Here is a 22,088-nt window from a genome sequence, read left to right on the forward strand (position 1 = left end):
GTATTGTTTTAAAAACAAAAAGAAAGAGGAAAAAAAGCTCTGAAGTGGCACCAGTTGTCTACCCCTCTTTTCCTTGGTTACTTTCTCATTATCACTAGGTTTTCCAGGGCAGACAAGATGGGTGATGAAGAAAGTGTTCATGATTCTTTTTAGGAAAGGGCTTGGCGGAGGTTAGGCTGCATGTTTTCAGTTAGCTGACTGCTCTCACAGAGGAAGTTGTCAGAAATTTTGTCTGGTCCACTCACTGATATAGTCCAAACACTAACGCAGCCTGGCACACACTGCCCTACCATTAAAATTTTACTGCCGTCTTTTTTATCAAGCTGGATCTTAAAGTATCATTTAAATACATAAATGCAACCTCAAGCAGTCTTCAGATATCTGTGTTTCTCTCTCCTCATTAGAAACAAACTGGCTCCTTATTAAATCGGTTTCTTCCAAGGCTAAATCTTAGACGAGGGCGTTGGACAGGGTGTAAGTAGGACAGGGCATGGATACAGACACAGTGAAAGTTCATCCTAAAACCGTCACGGGCTAACATGCGGTAGGTAACTTTTACAAGGATAATCTGCCTCAAGGTCAAAATTAAAATCTACATGTGGTGAATTCAAACTGACCAAAATGACTGTTTCAAGTCCACAGTAATTATAAACCTAAATACACTCAATATTTAACCTAAACACTTCCTACAAGCTTCCTACTATTTTAGTAAGGATAAAAATATATTTAATAATAGAGCCTGTAGAAAAATTCTCAATACACAGCTAATACCAGCTATACCGCATCTCATATTTGCAAGAGTAAATCACTATAAGCAGAACTTACTTTTTTTCATAGGATTTCTGAGGGAAATTTTAGAGATTCAAGTATATGGACCCTTTCAAAACTTTTTAAGTGTTGATGGCACCGAGAATTCATTACATCTATTTTCACTTGAAAATATATGCCTTTGTTATTTATAGACTTGCATAAAAAGGATTAGTCTTATTTTCATCTGCAATAATGTGTGGTTTTAGATTTTCAAATTGAGGGAAAAATATAAGGAAACTTTCCTAAATTAGAGAAGAAAAGGCAAGGGGATTTCAAATGAGCAATCAATGACCAGAACATAAAAATAAAAAAGGCAGAGAAAATGGATGAAGGTAGCCACCACTAATGACCCCTGACAACATGACCTTATCAAAAACATATCAGAAGGTCAAGAAAGACAGCAGACACTCAAAGTTAAGTGGAAGTAAGGTGGAGTAGTATACAAAAAGATATTTACATGTTATAAAATATATTTATACAGCATTCTTAATAAACACAGGTTTTCATATTTCTTACTTATAACTTTACATGATCTACCTGCTTCTGGTTGACCAGAATCCCAAATACTCTCCGCAACAGAAAATCTCAACATGATCTTTACTCCATCTCTGATTCAAGATTAAAGCATTCATTTCAGAAAAATATTAGCTCATGCCATATTTTCTCATTGGTGTTTACGATACTCATCAAAATTGATTATTACATTACTATGTTAGACCATGGTTTATGAGTAAAATCTACTTTTAAAAATAGTGATTCCTTGTGATGAAGTAATTTAATCTGTAACCTACACATATGAATTTCAACTCTTTTTAAAAGTAATTTAATATAGATTTAGAAACCCGCAGGTTATTTCTCTTACCATTCAGTAAACAAGACAACCAGATCCTCTTGATCGGCGTAATGTCCCATAACTTCCTTCATTAATCTCACTTTCTGGCCCCCTCCAATACTATTAATTCCATCACCTCCTCTCCACTCTTCTCCTTGACCAAGGACCTATAAATACAATCCACATTTCATCCCTGAGCAAAATTCAAATGACAGTATCATAAAAACTGGAAGTCATCAGCAACTTGTAGAGTATTACACAGTAACCACCTTTAAACATTTCACTAAATCACAGTGCTAAAAAGAAAACAACTTGATACCTAGGACAGGTCATAATTATTAAATATTATCCACACCATAAAATGCTATTCCCAATGTTACCATTTCAAAAGCAGAGTCTAACCCGGCAGACAGCAGTGGGGAGAGGTGGTCACAGAAAGTATTTCTCATATGTTATTTCTATTTGTTCAGATTAAAAGGGAAATGGAGGAAGTTTCCATAAGACTTCCAATCTGACAGCAAATCTATGAGACGAACACAGAAAGTCTTGGAGGCTCAGTGACTCCTGATAGGGCCTTCAGCAATTTTCCTACTGAACCAAAATGGGTTGTTCAGGGAAACACAGAGAGCAGCAAGTCAAACATCACCTTCTTCACTTCATACATTACCCTGAAAAGCTTAGTAGTAATTCCTCCACGCAAGAAACTGCCTAAGCACAATTAATCGGAACTCAACTTGGAGCTGTTCTCGTCACTATCTACTTTCGCCTCAGCAGCTCCCTCCTGAGTTAAAGGTGAGCCGTGACACCCCTGGCTGGGAGGGAGCGGGAGGCATATGTCCCCCACACCCAACATACACCTTGTGGAACTTCGTTTCATCAGAAGAAAGTCTGAAGTTCCTGAAATAATGATATACTTGGAGATTTGTAAAATTAAGGGGTAATGAAATTTAAAACCAATAGAAAAGGATAAAATAAACTTAGAAAATAAAGTATTACTTTCAACTTTTACTTAACATTGAGCCAAATATAAATCTGGATGGCAAAGCCCACCTCTCTCATTATCAGCTCATGAAGGGTAGAAGAAAAGGCTAAGCAAGAAGACTCAAACTGATGTGAACCTGGGTTCGTACTGGGGCTAGTCAGTAAATGTATTAGTTTTTGCCCTGAAGAGTGGCCTCCTCAGGCCCTGGGGTTTATTACACTTCCACTTCCATTTCACAACCCTCCTGGACTTCTCCAATACTGCAGCAATGCCGGGCCCAGGGTATCTGAGAGCCTTTCTGTACAGCGCACTACACTAGGTTCGATTCTCCATTTTCAGTCGCCCTCTATCAGTGTGCCAAACTTGAGCTTGTATCTGCACCACAGAGAGGGCTTGTTAAAACACAGACTGCCACATCCTGCTCCCAGAGCTTGTGATTCAGCAGGTCTGAGGCAGGGTCCGAGAATGCGCATTTCCATTTCCCAGACGATGCTGATGCATTTCGAGAAGCACTGCATTTTTTTAAAGGGAAGTCAGCAGGAGGGTCAAAAACGCCAGGCGGTCCAACAGGACTGGGGTCCAAGAGTTCACGTTATAGCTCCGTACCCTGGGGCAAGTTTTCCTTACCAATAAACAAAGTAGAACCTTAGATAGTTCATATAATGATTCAAAAGTATACCATATATGAGGTCCAGAAGGTTTCCAGCCATGTAGTATGAAAAATAGAGACATTTATTGAAGAAGATACGAGAAACATTGTACACAGGACAATGATGCCTCAGTCTCCTTCAAAGCAGGCACCTTGGGACCTCACAGTTCTCTCAAAGGCCTCAGCTGCCCCATCGTATTTTCCTGAATCTCATCACCAGTCTGAAATCTCTTCCCTTTCAAAGGTAATTTTAGTTTGGGGAAAAGTCAGAAGTCGCAGGGTGCCAAATCTGGGCTGTAGCAGATCTGAGTCACCTGAGTGATTCGATGTTTCACCATAAAACTGCATGAAGTGTGATGTGTAAGCGAGCACCTTGTGGCAGTGAAGCTGCCTGTCACCACTTGCCCACAGCTGCGGCCTTCTGAATCATCCAAACAGTTTCCGTGGAGGAATGTTCAAGGTTAACGCAGATGCATTGCTCTACTCGCTCAGTTTGAACGTGATGCCTGCACAGTAACATGCTCACTCAATGGTTACTACCACCCCCACTGACTAGTACAGTGAAGTCATCATTGTCCACTCATGTGCATTCCAGTCCACTCTCCTCAGCCACCAGGTTACATCGATGTCACACAGACTGTTCTCATTATATTAACAAAGGCTGGACTTTTTACAGACAGACCTCTATACACTATGTAAAGTAACACAGTGACTCACACATAAGAAACACTTCTTGCTCTCCCCAGTCTGAGCCCTAAAGATTCCCCTCATTGGATTTCAGCAGTATTTTACCCTGATTTTTCTGTTACTTGTGCCTCCTATCCGTGCATACTACTACATTTCTCCTCTATCCTAACAAATTTACATTTTCATTTATCCTGTATTAAACATCTAGTTGTTAACACTAGCTCTCCTTCCCAGCAAAATTCAGCCTCTTTAATAGCTATTCTATCTTAACATCTGTTCCTGGGCTTCCAGCGGTAGCAAATTCTACCTTCTTTCTACATTACATACTGGAACAGCTCAGTGTTTCCCTAGGCAAGGATACCTCCCACCCCCACTTTGTAAGGTTTTTTATTTTGTTTTGTTTTGGTAAATAGGTTAATTTGTTTATTTGTTTTCCTATCTGGGATTCTTCCCTTATTCCCTTATTCTTCCCTTGTTACTCCCACAATGGGAGTAACAGAAAAATCAGGGTAAAATACTGCTGAAATCCAATGAGGGGAATCTTTAGGGCTCTCAGACTGGGGAGAGCAAGAAGTGTTTCTTATGTGTGACTCACTGTGTTAGGAACTTTACATATGGTATAGAGGTCTGTCTAGAAAAAGTCCAGCCTATTTTCTCTTATTTGTGGGGGAAAACTTTGTTGAAAGGCCCTCATTTGTATTAGATAAATAAGTAAAAAAAAAAAAAGCCTTTCACAGCTCAGTTTAGCTCACCAAATTCCTCAAGTTTCCTCTGATTATTTACCCATGAGGTATTCCCCTGAAGATGTCTTCTAAAACCTTTTCATAATTTTGTGTTTCCAAACTCCTCTAAAACAAATAAAAAACAGGAAAAGCAATTCTCCACAATGGGACAGAAAGGCATCCCCTTCGCCATGTTTGCATGTCTCTGTAAGCAAAGTAACAGTATGACGGAGAAAAAATATTCCCGTCAAATCTCAGTTATGTTGTGCTTACACGTGACCCCATGAAAGAAATATAAATATAAAAACGTAAACATATTTTTGTTATTTTATAAACATGTTTGTACAAAGCATTAGCAAATTTAAGAAATTACTGTCTCGAGTAGCAGTATATTAATGAGGCCAAAATGTATCTTTATATCAAGTATACATAAATTGTAAAAGCAATTATGTAATCACATTCACCTTCTCCTGTGGATCGCAGATTGGGTTGCTATTGTTATTACTGTTATAAAAATGTACTTTAGGCACATATTTTAATGTCTTCATGAATTAAAGATATACCGTACCTTCACAGTGTAATTGAAGTATTTGGCTGACTGCATAAACCGATGGAATCCATCACTTTCTTTTGTTGCTACAGTTATGACTAATAATTTATCTGAAAAGACAGAAGGAAATAACGTAAGATGGTTTCTCAAGAAAGAAGTTAAATGCTCCCACTTTACAGTCACCATGGTGATTCAAAACGTCGTGCACTCATGGGAATTCTCTGGTTTGTTAATCTACACAAGGATAAACAAAGAGCCGCTGAAAAAATAGGCAATTCGAGCTGGTGATACTACGGCCAAATGATAAACCATTGAATAAAAAATCATTTTAATGGTAAGAAAATGCATTCATGTTTTCAGAAAAGCATGCTCTCAACAGAAAGTTTGAACACTAAAAGAAACACTTCCATAAAATACACAACATTTTCATCTGTAAAGATAGTCTCTCCTAGATATTATCGAATCAACCAGCCTCGTCGTCCCCTGTAAATAATCACTGATGCATTACACACACCAGTGAGGTCTGGAAACACATTGCACGTACAAAAGAAAAGATCCAATTATGAGACTGGTTGTAATTTTTTAAAATAAATTATGATAAGTTGGAAGCAAATATTTAAAAACAGAATCTTAATTTTTTTCTTCCTGTCAATGAACTGTTGTATAAGAAAAGTCTGTAAAAACAACATTTACATCACCTTCAGTGTTTTGTTTTTACTTGTAAATAATAGGAGGAACCAAAATCCACACTAGCCTACTAAATACAGTTTTTAGTGACCATTTTACTCTACTGAATTATTATTTTAAATCCAACAAAATACTCCCTCTTAGTAGAGAAGTAAATAGGTTTAAGGAGTCTTTTCAAAATACCTACAGAAGCTATCAAAGAAAATGCTTATTAGGAAAAGATGTTGCAAACTGCAAAAAAGAAACAACTGCATCAGCAAATGTCAAAGATGCTGGGACTTTTTTTTTTTAACCTGAGATACAGGAGGACCAGTGGACTAAGAAAGCAAAATTAACATTTTTTTGACATTCTAGGCACTGGCACTAAGCTATATGGTTTGATTCTCACTTGCCTGTTATAAATAAGAAAAAAAAATCAGAAGGTCGTAAATGTCCCCTAAGCAATAGAATATTAAATAGAATCACTGAATATAGCATTAATGTATTATAGGAATCAATTAAAAACAATTTCATAGGACCCAAAGTAATCATCAAAATTTGAAAATAATTAAAACAACAAAACATAAATAAGCGCAGTACACATAAAGAAGTAATGAATTCAAACACTCACTAGTCAACCCAGAAAATGAAAACATTTCCATGAAGGTAAATAACAACACTGTTTGATTTTTTTTTCCTGTTAGGTATTTCTCACATAATATTTACCATTATGAAAAATATATATATAAGAAAAAAATAAGTCATTTTCATAAAGTTGTCAGACCCCAAGTAAATATATTTTAAAAGTACTTTTTTAATTAACTATTCTTTTTTATTTAAAAAATTTCATTTGTAGTGTTTCAAACAGGGGTTAACCAATTAAGAAAACCTGACATGTTACCACTCACAAAAAATTTCAAAATAGTGAATGCTAGATTGTATTTATAAATGTAAAGAACATGCTTTATAAAGTCTTTTTTCTCTGTAATTTAATGACATTTAAAGGTAGCTTGCTTTCTTAATTTTTTCTACATAAATCATAAGAATTAGCTACAAGTTTATATTTTAAGTGGATAGATTTTTATGCTTACCATTTCCAGTATAAAATTAACAGCAACGATTTCATCATCCTTACTAGGAAAAGTAATGTTGGCCAAACCCTCGGGCAGACAGATATGTCACCTAATCCAATGACTCAGAAGGCAAAACTAAAAATGTGTAGTCTGGCAATCTAAACAATTTTGTTCAATGAAGCTATGTTTAATAACATTGTATTTATATAAACACCTGTTTCCTCTCATCTGCTAATCAGCATCATTGCTGTGATGAGAAATCAATCTTACTCAACTGGGGGACACAGGAGAGGAAAGCGTTGACACGCACCACCCACGAGCTCTCTGACCAACTCAAGGGTCCAACTTGCTCACCACTTATGAAATGTTCTTGTCAAAAAATCTAACCTACATTTGATACCTACTTTAGATTTCACTAAAATGTACACTACAAACTTACCTAAAATGAAAAGGAATGGCAACTGACTCATAGAATCAATGGTAAATATGAAAAAAGGAAGGAAAAGTGTCACACTATATTAACAGAATTAAGAGATAATTCAACCAAAGGTAAATCATGGACTTCAGCTGGGTCCCAATTTGAAAAACTAACTGCAAAAAGTTATTTAGGAGAAAATCCAGGCTATCTGAACACTAATTGGAAATTTGTTGATATTAAGAAATTATTAATTTTTTAACATGGTAATGACATTGATTTTTTTTAAAGAGTCCTTATGATTTAGAGACAGATACTAAAGTATTTATACAAGACAGGCTAAAGGGTTTGTGATTTGTTTATAATTTATGTGAGGTTAGACATAAGGCAATGAAGGAGGAGGGGAAGGATAAATAGTAAATAAGACTGGCCATATACAATAACTGTAAAAACTAGATTCCTTTTGCATATGTTTGGAAATTCCTATAATTAAAAAAAGAAAGTTCAACTTTACACACAATCCCTTATCTTCCAATCAGAAAAATGACAAAAAATATTCAAAATAAAACTTTAACAGCCTAATCACTCAAGGAAAGATGCAATATATAGACAGCAGAAATTTTCTAAACGAAGTTATAATTTAAACAATTATGATTGGTACCTTATCCAGTCCATCCAGCTCACTGAAATGATAAAGTGGGATGACAGTGGAATGGGCTTGAGTAGCAGGCACCCACCAAACACTACCAGCACCAATCTATAGGGGCTGGCAGATGGAAGCGCAACTGTGGCCAAATGTAACCCCCATAGCCACTGTCTGACTCTATTAGACACGAGATTAATACAGTTTGCATGAACAAGACACATGCAATGCATCTAGAGTTGGTAGATTAGAACCGCCGCTCACCCATGAAAATCCCATCACAGAAAAACAACAACAAAAAGACACTTCTGGGATCATCTTTACAAAGTCCCATAAAATGCCTATCAGCATAGTAAACTTTAATAAATATTGAAATGGCTAACTATTTAGTCTACATAAATTCAGATGAGTATCAGAACTTCTCCAAAAGTCAGTAAGTTAATTTATTTAGCAAGGTCAAAACATGCTGTGTCTCTCATGAATGCAGTCACAGATGTGGTGGGAAAATGCACTGCATTACTTTTTCTTCAAATGTTTGTTGATGCAAGAGCAAAATTTATCAGTAGATGGTGCTGACCTAATGTTTCCTTCAAAGACAAATGATGGATTTATTCAAACAGGAAGATTTTGTGCTCATATATCCTGCTAAATGCTAAACTGGCACATAAAAACCATGTGGAAATCACTGCCTTAATGCCAGGGATTACATGAAGTAACTCAGCACGAGCCCAGCTGCCTTTGATCCCACCACTGAGGAATACATGTCCTATCTTTCCAAGAAACTTTCTCTACACAGAGTCAAACCAGTCCTTAATTATAAATTTGCAAATATCAAGAAAAATCATTCTACCACAGGGACTCTGAGTTCATTGTTCTCATTCTGCAACTCCTTTTATGACCAGATGTGGCCTTCATCTGTAAAGATCAGTAACTCTCAACTTCACCGAAGGCACAGTTTTCTTAAAACGGTCAGCACGTGCGGGGGCGGGAACCTCTTGCTGCAAAGGACGCATCGTAAATATTTTAGGTTTTGTTGGCCACATATACTTTCTGTAACAATTCTCTTTTTTTCTCTTTCTTCTTCTTTTAAACCCTTTAAAACTGTTTTTTTTTTCTTTTTCAGTTTTCTGGCTGTTTGTACAAAAATAGCCACAGGCCGGATTCACCCTAGCGTCACAGTGCGCCACTGCGGTTGGCTGGGTGAATATGAAGACAAACCACCCAAGTCAAACCCCAGCTCTACTACCATTAATTATTTGTCAGAAATCGGTCCATTAAACTCTGTGTCTCATCTGTTTCTCATCTTTGATATGCGTGTAATAACAGCACCTGCCTGACAGGTTTGCTGTGAGAGTTAATTAGTTAATATATGCAATGTAGCTAATACACTGTGAGTTCAATCTATTAAATAGTACCTTATACGTTTCTCGTTATTTCCATTCAACCATGCATGGAAAAGGCAGGTTGTAGTTGTGCAAATTTCAGTAGGTTTTATCTTTCTTTACCAGAATTATACACTCAAGAATCTAGTACCTCTTCCAACTCTCAATATTTTATGATACTAGTAATGGTTTTAAAAAAAAACACTATGTAAAAACAGTTCAACTTGAAGTTGTTCATTCAAATAATTTAGCAAACAACTGTAGATATACTTTCTCAAACCTTTACATCTCTCTTCAACTCCAAGCAAGTTATATAAAACTAACTCAAATTACAATCATTAGCCCAGGCTTCTGCAATAGCCTCCTAAACCCACTTTCCCCACTCCAACCATATCCCTGCAAAGCAGCCAGAGTGGTCTTTTCAAGAGGCTTATATATCTAATCATGTCACCCCACTGCTAAACACCCTTAAGTGGCTTTCCAATGCTCTTCAGATGGTGGTTGGGATGCCTCAAAGTGGTCCTTAACTACCTGTATCTTCTCCAATCTCATCCACTACCTCGCTCCCTCTGCTCTCTCTGCTCCCACTGCACTGGCCCTCTTTGATTTTTCCAACAATGCCTGCCTCCTCCCACCAGATGAAAAGAGCTTGTGCAAGACCATTATCTAATCCCTCCTGATCCCTTGATGTAGCTACCGCCTATTCGAATTTGAGATTCTTACATGTTTGCATTTCCTCACCTTCCCAGACCCACTAGAATAGGTCAGTACCCATGACATATTTTTACTGCACCTTCTACCTCTCCTTCGGTGCACTTGCCACAAACTGTTAATTGCTGTAATTGGATACTAATTTGCATGGTTACTATGTGAGACTGAAGTCTGTCTCCCAAACCAAACTAGAAATTGCAGAAAGGCAGGATGTCTTTTGCTCAGCACGACACTTCCCAGGCTTATCACAATGTTTATCATACAGTGTGTTCGAGGTAAACACTTGTTCTCTATAAAACCCTTATGTTGTTAGCTTTATGACCTTCAGTTCACGATGAAGGTCAGGTTTACACAAGTTAAGCAACTTAGCCAAAGTCACCCATCAAGTTACTAGCAAAGCCCGGAGCAGAACTTCAGTTATTCCTCAAAGTCTACTTCTTTCCAATGTGTCATGTGGCTTTACTTGGTGGTGAGAAGCCAAGAGACTAGGAGCAAACTCTGGCTTTCATCACACATGCAGAAGAGATAATGCAGATCTTACGAAGATCTGCTTGCAGGGTGGCTCCTTGGCCGGCAAATAGAAAGTGACATTTGAGGAGGGTTCCCATCATTCCCAGATGAGGAATGGGTCACTGTGTCTAAATTGTACAGACAATACATGTATACCGAACACATGCTTTCCTTCTAGGAGGTGGGAATTTTGGTGCAGGGGTTGCCTCTTTGAACAGCCCCCAATAAAAACCTTGGGCACTAAGTCTCTAATAAACTTTCCTAGCAAATGACATTTCACGAGTGTTGTCACTAGTTATTGAGGGAAGTAAACAAACCCTGTGTGACTCTGCTGGGAAGGACTGTCGGCAGCCACACCTGGTTTCCCTGGACTTGACCCATGGGCCCTTTCCCTTCGATGACTTTGCTTGGTGTCCTTTCACTACTCTAAATCCTAACCATGAATACAACTGTATGCTGAGTCCTCCTAGTGAACGATTAAACCTGGGGATAGTCTGGAGAATGCCCTTCCCATTGTGCATCTAGCCACAGGCAGCAAGTTTTTGTCTCAAAGAGGCTATATGGGACTAATCGGTTATGTGTCTGATAGAGGGCTGGGTATGATACCCTGCTCACTACTGCCTGCGAGTCATTACACTTTAACTAAACTGTGGCCTCACGAACAGTCTAGCAAAGCCCACTTCTTTAACAGTAGTAATCCGGGAAATAAAGGGAAAACAAGACTTGTCCAGGATCCTGCAGTGAGGCAGTGACCCACCAAGTGCTGAACTCAGGGTTCCCACTTACTGAAACTATGGTTTCCCTAGGTCTTAGGGCACAATTGTGTTGCTTTACTAAGTGCTGAGTCATGCAAACACTATGACAAACTGGAGCCTAGAGGACAAGAAAACAAATTTTATTTTGTGGAATTGTTGAAAGAAATTCAAGACAGAAAATCCTCAAGAGCAATTCACAACCCTGTTTCCACAAGGAAGTGTCAAAGAGACATCGGAGGATTCTTCAGCATTTTTCCAAAGGGGGTTAAAAGGGGAATGGAACATTCAACCACTAACGCTACATAGGGACCATGTTCACACATGTTTCAATCAGATGGAAGCCTGAGCTTCCACATTCCACTGGGGACAGTGCACAGACATACAGCAAAAGATGTGCGAGGAGGCGGTGGGGAAGGGTAGTATGCAGGGAGGCCAACCATGCCAGTCTGCCCAGGACCAAGGAGGCTGCCAGAACACAGGCTCTCTCTTCTGAGACACGGAAAGTCCTGGGCAGACCAGGACGAGCTGGTCACCCAGCAATATGTGCAGTAAGACGAGACAGGTAAGGATGGCCAGTCATGTATAAAAGACTGGGTGAGAAATAGTCCGCGACACAAATGGTAGAACGGCAGTAAGTTAAGGATAAACTCTTCCAGAACCAGAAAGTCACCCACACCAGACATCAAGTGAAGCAGGGCCAGATTAAGACCTCCAGAGGCCTTAGGCACCTACTACGTCAAAGTGGACTGAAACCAACTCTGTCCCTCGTAAGTACTTCAGGTCAAAATATACATTTCAAATAGAAAAAAAAAATGCTGTGCATGAGCTAAAATTAAAAGGCTTTTATGGGGGGTTCTGTGATATTCTGTTTAGATACCCATGTTTCCTGATTATATATACACATGTTGAGTTTGCCTGTTGGGTAACCTAGTATTGAGTGGGAGACAAATTTCTAGACAGAGTCTAAGGGCTATTAATATTATGCTCAAGAATTCCTAGGAGTTGGGAATAGGTGAGGGATTACAATTTTTTCTATCTGAAAAAGAAAAAAAGATTCACCACCTCCCCATCTCCTAATATTTGAAGAGAAAAAAATAGATTTCCTCCATGTTATTTCACAAAAGATAACTGGCTAGGGGAAGAATTAATGGAGAGGAGGCAGTTTTGTCTTGACACTGTGTTAATCCATTCGGACCGCTCTAACGAAACAGCACAGACCAGGTGGCTTATAAAAACAGAAGTGTATTTCTCACAGATGGTCAGGCGAGCGCCTTCTTCCTGGTTCTTACCCAGCGCCTTCTTGCTGTGTCCTCGTATGGTTGAAGGGGCTGGAGTCCCTTTGCTGCCTCTTTAATAAGACCACTAAATCAATTTGTGAGGACTCTACACTCATGACTTAACCAAAGGTCCCATGTTCTGATACTACAACCTTTGGGGATTAGGATTTCAACATATGAGTTTGGGCGGCGGGGGCACAAACATGGACCATAGCAAATACAACGTCCAAGTAAAAGAATGCAGAATGAATGGACCTGTCTCAGAGAATCAGTTTACCATCTTTATAAATATTAATACAAAGAGCATGAGACCATTTTCCAGGATTTATGAACTGAAGAGCACACTTAATCCCTCCAAAAGTTATGAAATCTATGCCTTGGATGTAATTATAATGTCAAGGGAAAAGGGATCTGCCCCTTTCGGACACAGCAGACTTCAATCTGTTGAATTCCATGGGCTCAAGGGTTGCAACCTCCAACACAGAAAGATGTACCAGGAATGCAACCTCCTTTGAGTGGGAATGTGTAACTCATCTGCTGGACAAATGCTTTAGCAGGGACTGTGAACTGCCTGCCAGCAATCTAATCCCAAGGTTGTGTAGTTGATTCAAACAACTTTGATCTATTGCTGTTTATTTCACATTTTACATAGACACTAAAAATATTTCCCACACTCCTAAGCAAAGAGCATCAACAGTAAAGTTAACAACCAGAACAAAACAGCAGGGGTTGAGATAATATATTCCTGCTAATTTCCTACAAACAAAAAAAGAGCTGCCCTGGGGCAGAAGCTGCCTGAAGATGGAGGACCAAGCCATGCTCCGTGAGAAAGGTGTAAGGGCAAGGTGTCTAAAACAAGATGACTTTTACTTCTCCATTATCTTTGTGAAGAAGTCTGCCTACCTAAAGGAATGGGAATAAATGAATTTGGGTTACAAAATTAAAAGCATCACGGGCAATCACAAAATAAAAGGAAATACATTCACTATAAAAAGAATGGGTTCCGGCTGTACGACACAGTGATAGGGCAATGGGCTCTAACTCACGAGGCTGCAGTGCTAGTCTGTTGAATCCTCACTAGATGTATTACAACCCTCTGCTATTTCCCTCCACCTCTCTCATATGCCTACCTTACACCTCTCCCTCACAAGTGTGCAAACCAATGGGATGGTTTAAATGGGCAATTAATTGTTGTGCTTAATTTAAAAGTTCATGATTTAGTGTTCTACTTAAACATAATGCTATACAGGCCTCTCTCCCAATTTTTTAAAAATAAAAGTGGGCCTGATAAAGTGTGGTGTGGCTGAACCAGAAACAAGAGGGGAGAAAAGTCGTAACTTTCACGTGTCAAGTACAGCCAAGCTTTTGCTTCTTCCACTCCACATTTCCATGAACACATAATACTTCTCAGAAGGGAACATTTTCTACTATATCTTCCTTGCATCCATCCTCACAGTCTTGAGGGTTTTATGGCATCTACTTTGGCCACTCAGAATCCTCGCCCACAACTTGCTAGTTCTCCATATTGTTCAATAAGCTGAAGTTGCCATATAAGAGATCACTTGAAAATTGAATCAGTATATTAATGGAGATGTAAAATTAAATGTAGGTGATCTTATATCTTCAACTATACATATCTTCTACAGAATTACTACAAGACTCCCCCAAAAATGGGGCTTTATTATTCATTTTGGATTGTAAACTGTCATACACTTTAATCTTTACGTAAGAGAAATGGAGCTTTTTTGGAGTATATCCCATAAAATAGCAGAAACATTCTAGCATTCACTGTACCAAGTCAGAGATTTTAAAATGTATGTTTATATATACACATGACTGACTTTCCTTCGCCAGCCACTCTTGGTAACTTCATTTGTTGGAGCAGGAGATAATGTAGAAAGTGATGTCCTTTCCTAGCCCTTCCTCCCAGACATCCAGCTGACTCTCCCTTGGAGATATTGACGATATTGCTCCTGCGATGGTTCAAGGAGTATGTTAATGCATATAAAAGCAAATACCTTATATTCTGCACCCATTTTTGCATCTTTTAAAACATATTTACATATCTTTGAGATGTTTTCAAATAAAATCCAGCTGTATAGTATTCCATCATATGGATGAGGCATAATTTAACCACTATTATGATGGCAGATGTTTACATTGTTTCTAATCCAATGCTGTACTTTGGTTTAATTTTTTTTATTTAAATATTTTATTGTTTATGCTATTACACTTGTCCCAATTTTCCCCCTTTGCCCCCCTCCACCCAGCCTGCCTCCCGCTTTCAGTCAATCCACACAGGGTTGTCCATGGCCATGAGTTATTCATACATGTTCTTTGACTAATCCCTTCACCTTCTTTCAACCAGTTCCCACCTCTCCCTTCCCTCTTACAGCTGTCAGTGTGTCCCCAAGCCCCTAGTTCTATTTTGCTCATTAGTTTATTTTGTTCATTAGATTTTTCTTATAAGTGAGATCATATGATATTTGTCTTTCACCAACTGGCTTACTGCACTTCAGCGTGATAGTCTCCAGTTCCATCCATGCTGTCGCAAAAGAGTTCCTTCTTTTTCTGCTGCACAGTATTCCATCGTGTAAATGTACCACAGTGTTTTTATCCACTCATCTACTGATGGGCACTTATCCTGTTTCCAAATCTTGGCCATTGTAAATAGTGCTGCTATGAACACAGGGGTGTATATTTTTGTTTGAATTGGTGTTTCTGATATCAAAAAATGGGCAAAGGACCTGAATAGACTCTTATGCAAGGAGAACATACCAAGGGGCCATACACATATGAAAAGATGCTCAACATCACTAGTCATCAGAGACATGCAAATTAAAACCACAGTGAGATATCATCTCACATCTGCCAAAATAACTATCATCAATAAATCAACAAACAGCAAATGCTGGCAAGGATGTGGAGAAAATGGGAACCCTTTGCACTGTTGGTGGAAATGCAGACTGGTGCAGCCAACTGTGGAAAGCAGTATGGAGATACTTCAAAAAACTAAAGATGGAAGTGCCTTTATTTTTAGTTCTCTTCCATTTTTTTGAAGATTTTATTTATTTATTTTTAGAGAGAGAAGAAAGGAGGTAAACAGAAGAGAGAAACATCGATGTGTGAAAGAAATATCCACTGGTTGCCTCTCGCCTGCAACCCAGGCACGTGCCCTGACTGAGAATCGAACCAGCAACCTTTTGGTTCGCAGGCTGGCACTCAGTGCACTGAGCCACACCAGCCAGGGATGTAACTGCCTTTTGACCCAGCAATCCCAATGCTGTACTTAAAAAAAGAAAAAAAAAAAACCTGCAACAGATAATGATATGTATATACACGTAAGACTGCATCTGTAGAATAAATTCCAAGTACAAGTTCTGAGTCAAATATTTTCCTCCATTTGCAATTTATCTTTGACTTTGTTTTGACTACATGATTTTTGCCAGGCAGAATTTTTCTATCAGCATTGTTCTAATGGCATTGTGTTTATCACCTATTAGCTCTCACTTTTCTAGGTTTTGTATTATACTTTACAAAGGTCTTCCGCATGCTACACTATAAATTAATTCATCCATAATAAATAATAATTACTATAACATAATAAATATTATTCCACATTTTTCTAGTACTTTTAATTCTTTTTACATTTATATATTTTATTATATGGTTTATATTCAATAAATAAAATGACAAACTGCTGAGAATTTATCTCATATTATTCCAACCAAAGAAATCCTTAGGTTTTGTTGTGAATTACCAAAGCCTCTGACAAATTAATATGTTAATGTTTTAATGAGAAATATTATTTATTTCAACTATGATTGCAAGGTGATTTTTTAAAAGGCAGAATAGGCCAAAAGTATGCAATATATACTTGTATAAATTATACAAATTCTGAAAACACTAAAATTAACAGCAGCATAATACTGTTCCACAATTTGTTTTTCTATGTAAAACTGGCTTTATAACAGTATTTTAATTGGACATAAAAGCCTATATCTAAAGTTCTCCATGTGCTCCCATCTGTTTCAGTGACAAAAACTCCTCTAAAATGTAATGACCTCTGATCCAATCAGCTTCCTGTTGTATAAATGCCTGATTTTCCTGCCCTCTTATCTCTTCTCTCAGTTTTGAATAGTGATCTCCTTAAATTCTGCACTAGGTCACATGTTAAAAGACATACATGGGTGATTCTCACTGGCACGTCACTGTTGGACAAGACTGGCCTGCGTCTGATTAACTTATGAGCTTACAAGTCTTGAAGGTCAGCAGCAGCAGCAGAAGTCAACCTAATTGCCCTTGCATCTTATATCATGCAAAACAATGTAAAATCCTAAACACGTTAACTTTTCTAAGTTTTGCAAATGCAATACAAAGCTATTAGAAAATTTTGAGTAAAAGGATGACATAATAATTGCTCAAATACTACTACTACTATTATTAATAATAAAATCTACCACATAGCTACAATTGTCTTATTTAATCCAAGTGCAACTATTCCAACTATACACTTATTTATGTTATGTCACCCAAAATTAAATAGACTATAAATGTCACGGCCTAAATTTAAACCCAGACAACCTGGCTCCAGAGTCTGAACTCATCACTGCTGTACAAATACTGTGTCCCTGGTGTGACTAGAGTTTAACAGGATTACTCTGGTTTCTATGACTGGAAATGCTCGAGGGTAAAGTGAGGAAGTCTGTGGGAAGTGTTTACAACAATAATCGCACCTGGAGGCAATGGTGATGTGGGGCAAAGAGTAGCCTGAAGAAGCTAAACAATATTTGTTCAGTTTGGATCTGCGTGAAGGTAGACTAAACAAACTGACTGACAGATTAGAGGTGGGGTTTGAAAACAAGGAGTGAAGATGAGCTCCAAAATATTTAAGAAGACTAACTGTAAAAGATTAGCCTGCTTCACAGGTAAAATGGTGAGAAAATGTTTTTAATCAAAAGTATTTCCTGGGGCCTTCTACAGGATAAGAAATCTAAACGCCATATTCCATATATTGAAGCGGATAGAGTCCCTGTAACTACCAAACAACCTAAATGTAGATTCAGTATTTCATCATAATGCATAAAACAGGATAATGACCAAGCTCATCCTAAAATATAAAGCTTTTCTATACCTCATAATACTTCATTTAGATTTGCACTGGTTTTAGCAGAAATCAATATGCAGGGGCGTTTTTCTTTTTCTTTTTTAAAAACCTACTTGTAGAATAAGCAAGCCATAGTTGCACATTCCTATCACTTTAACAACAACTAAATGCCATCACTGTAAGTCATTAGTAAGAAATGTGTTACAGGATTGGAATGTGTACATTGAAAAGCACCTGGGGAAAAGAAGTATCAGTAGTCAGGAATGAACACTGTTAGAGGAAGGCCACTGTGAAAAAGTGGATCCCTCCCTCCCACTCTCTCCCTGTCTCTAGCTGCAACACTTGAGAAATAAACAGTTCACCAAGTGCTTCTTCAAGACAAACAAAAATATATCAAATCATTAAGTCACCATAAACACGATACATATTTAAAATAGATATTTATAAAATAGCTCTCTTGAATGCGATCTAATCTCAGCAGTTTAAATCCACATGGGGCAGGACGCTCTGCTGTACTGGGTCAGGCTGTATCTGGACAAGTCAGCAGCTCATTCAGGAAACCTGTGTAACAGGAACCAGATACCCTGGTGGGAAAGCTCAGCCATGCCACATGGGGCCAGATGCTGTGAAAATCCTGAAAAGTCCAAGGTCTCAAGAAGCCTCTGCACTCCAGAGCCAAAAGAGGAGACAACCCTGCTGCTGAAAGGGATCCCGGCATTACTCATCAGACAACTGCTCCCCGGGGAGTCTGATTCCACTGTGACCTGGAAGGAGGGCTAAGCAAGCATTCAGTATTTTCTCAGCAAGGATGACTCCAACACTCCCCACTCGCTCTTAGTTCCAGAAGTCCTCACAGTAAATGAAAACTCACATTAACGTCATACATCCATATATTGTTGAAAATATAACTCAAAATATAACTCAAAGAACTGGAATTAAATTATACTATTTATGTGTAGCTTTTCAGAAATATACAGTATGACTTAAAATAAGAATAAAAAAGATTTCTTAAATTCACAAACTATTTTCTGTTAGCACTCTTAGGCATTGAGCATTCCTGCCTCTGATCTTGGAGTTAAACATGGAGCCTCTGATCTTTCTCTTAACACATTTTAATAAAAATCATTCTATAAAATACTATAATTAAGCAAATACTACCAAACAAACATAACCTCTTCCTGATATTTTATGACCCTTACTTACTGTACTTTCCAGTGATACCACAGTTCCCCCAAACACACCTAATTCTAGAGAGCTATTTATCTCAGGAAGTGGCCCAGGAAAGAATGCTTTTTCACATGCTGTTTCTAACCTTTAATTTCCTGGTCTCCATTCTCCTGTCTGAGTGTCAATATGCCTGCTTCCATCTCTGCCCCCTTCGAATTTTTATACAATGTCCTGAGAGGCAGATAACTCATTTGTTCAAACTGTGTATTAAATAAATGCAGTAAATGGTTTTATTATCTTTAATAATGAGAAATATAAAGAAACAACTAGATGTTTAGATTAATTACTGGCAAAAAGTACAAATTTAACTGTTAAAATTAAAACTGCTATATTTCATAAATTCACCAATAATGAAATGATCACTACTACATGAAGTAGTTAGAAATTATTCTTGCATCTTCAACTGTATACACTCCCCACATGCAGTTTACAAAAGAAGATCAAACATTAGGGAGATTCTAGATTCCACTGAAAGAAAAGTCAGGCTGACGCAGTGAAAACTATCTCAGGCTTCCATGGTATTTGGTGAAAAATCATGTTGCTCTGATAATTATGAGAATGGAATGAAAAAAATTCCAAAACTCCTGGGGAAAACAATACGCAAACACACACACATAACCTACCTACAAATTCTTCTGCCAAAATTAAACAAGTAGTATCTGAAGAGGAGAGAACCCCTAGACATACACTCCATACCTTCCTTTCACTGGCATAGTAATTTGGGGCCCTACATGACACTGAAGCGTTTTTTTGTTCTTTTATGCTCACTTGAGGACATTTTCTCAGTGCTTTTTCAGAGAGAGGAAGGGAGAAAGAGGAAAAATTGATCTAAGAAAGAAGCCAGAGAAGCACGCACTGGTTGCCTCCCACACACTCCCCAGACCTGGGATCTCAGACAACTGCACTGGGAATCGCACCCCCAGCCTACGTATGTGCCCTGACCAGGAATCAAACCCACAACCTTTCAGTTCCAAGAGGACGGTCCAACTCAGCCACACTGGCCAGGGACTAAAGAGCTTTCAAACATATTGATGCCCAGGACCCACTTTAGTCAGACCAAGTAATCATTCAGAATTGTGTTTCCGTATTTCCCATTTCAGGGAGGCAGATCGCTGTGATCAGACAGAAACTCATGCACCACAGAGCACCACCAAGGCTGGGGCACCTGGAGATGTCAGCCTGTGAAAGAGAAAAGGAGTCCCCAGCCTCAGGAGAAGTATATATTTCTGAACTAATAATCCCCAATGGCTTCCATCTTCATTTCTTCAATAAATAGCTATTGGCTGTTCTCGGAGAATCAGGCGCTGTATGATATGTATAGAGGTTTAACAGTAAACGGGTGGGACAATGTAAACTCCAGAACCTAACATGCCCCCAATTCCTAGCTGACACACAGTAAGAACTCAATAAATATTTTGGGAAGGAAGGAAAGCACTCAATAAACACTTCTGGAAGAATCAATCATTGTCTTCATCAATCTTATAATACAGTGGGGGGGGGGGGCAGAAAGTAAGCAAATAATTGCATGAATAGGTGTAAGTGGACATTGTGGTAAATGCCAACGATAAATTCAAAGCAAGAATGAGGTGAGGGATTTTAACAGAACAATCTATTTTAAACTGAAAGGTTAGGGAAGAAGTCAGGAATTCCCACTAACACTAGGACCTGAAGGAAAGATAAGTTCAGAAGAAGAAATGTGCTGTTTGTATAAGGGGATGGAATTAAACATAGTCCAGTAATACTGATGTCTCAGGGGCCCTCTCTTTGCCAGTTATTCTTTTTTTTTTTTTTTTCATTTCTGTCCCCAGAGAGTTAGAGGATTGGTATGAACGTCCCTTCCTGTACCACTGACCAAACGTTCCTGGCAAAAAAGCAATTAACAAGTTACAGTGTAACACAATGTCTAGCCTACTTTTCAAAAAGATGAAGAAAATACATATCCATTTGCAAGTAACTCTCAATCAACCACAACTGAAGCTACTATCTACTGCTACTTAATATCCTTTATTTTTTTAAACTAATTTTTCTATCAGACTTTTGTAGGCTAAATCAATGTGTGTACAGTATTTTCTTTTTTCAGCAAATAGAAAATTATGTAGTTCAACAAAGTTCTGTGTGAGTCAATTAGCAAAACATCTATCTAGTGCCCAGTTCATTTGCTGTCCAGCTGTATCAAACTTTTCCCTCCTGATGCTTCTCTATTTTTTCCTGCCGATTCATTTCCAGTCTCTTTTTCCAGTTTTTCTTCCTCCATCTGCTCCAGAAAATTAAGTAGCACTTTATAAGAATCACCCAAATTTTTTTTCCAACTACAGGGTAGCTGCATTTTTATGCAAAGTACAGTTGATAAAAATACTGTAAAACCCAAACCTCTAATATGGCAAGAACACTCTTTCCACTGAACGAAATTGAAACCAAGGAAGACAGGAGTAGTTTCCAGGCACATAAATCTCCCAGTGTGGCCTTTAAACACGATTTAAGCATAACACATAACAAACGATAAAAGCTAAATTCAAAGCAAAGCTTTTAATTAATAATATCCTGCATCAGATGTAAGAGAAGGCTATCGCCAGCACTTTCCAACACGCTCATCAAACATGCTGCTGCCTTGGTGCGAACCACGGCCAGCAGGGACCCACGGCAGCGGCCCTGACCTCACCGTCAAGAAGCCAGATTCCCCCATCTGTTCCCCCCTCTCTTGGTTTGGTTGTATGACAGTCTCTGTAAACTTAAAAATCTGCTTCAAGCTGCTCTGTAATTTTTCATCACTTAACCATTTTCCATTCTCTCCCACACTCAGCGAACACAGCAGCTGCTTTGGCCTGCTTCCCACAGGCCTGTTTACAGCACTAGCACTCTACTAAATAAATACTTGGATAACAACATTACAGACATAAACATACTAAAACTGTTAATAAGGCAATTACTAAAGTAACTGTAAAAGTGTCACCAAAGCCTCTTAAGAGACATGCAATCCATGTAAAACAAGAGTGAAAATAAGGAGAATGGCAGGTAGAGTGTATTCCTAATTGATGCAGACTTAGGCAAATTTAAACTTTAACATGAAAATTTTTAACTCCTCTGTTCCTC

The 22,088-nt window shown here is 38.3% G+C and overlaps 1 protein-coding gene across 2 annotated transcripts in view; it reads right to left on the minus strand.

Annotated features, from left to right (window-relative positions):
- PLOD2 (procollagen-lysine,2-oxoglutarate 5-dioxygenase 2) overlaps positions 1 to 22,088 on the minus strand; it is an 88,110-nt gene that overhangs the window by 49,078 nt on the left and 16,944 nt on the right. For both annotated transcript variants that reach the window (XM_024556314.3, XM_024556315.3), the window contains exons 2-3: positions 5,251 to 5,342; positions 1,673 to 1,809 (exon numbers count right to left, since the gene is read on the minus strand). In XM_024556314.3, coding sequence (XP_024412082.2) covers positions 1,673 to 1,809; positions 5,251 to 5,342 — 229 coding nt within the window. The remainder of the gene's footprint in view (positions 1 to 1,672; positions 1,810 to 5,250; positions 5,343 to 22,088) is intronic.

This window comes from Desmodus rotundus, chromosome 2 (genome assembly GCF_022682495.2).
Source record: "Desmodus rotundus isolate HL8 chromosome 2, HLdesRot8A.1, whole genome shotgun sequence".
Taxonomy (NCBI): domain Eukaryota; kingdom Metazoa; phylum Chordata; class Mammalia; order Chiroptera; family Phyllostomidae; genus Desmodus; species Desmodus rotundus.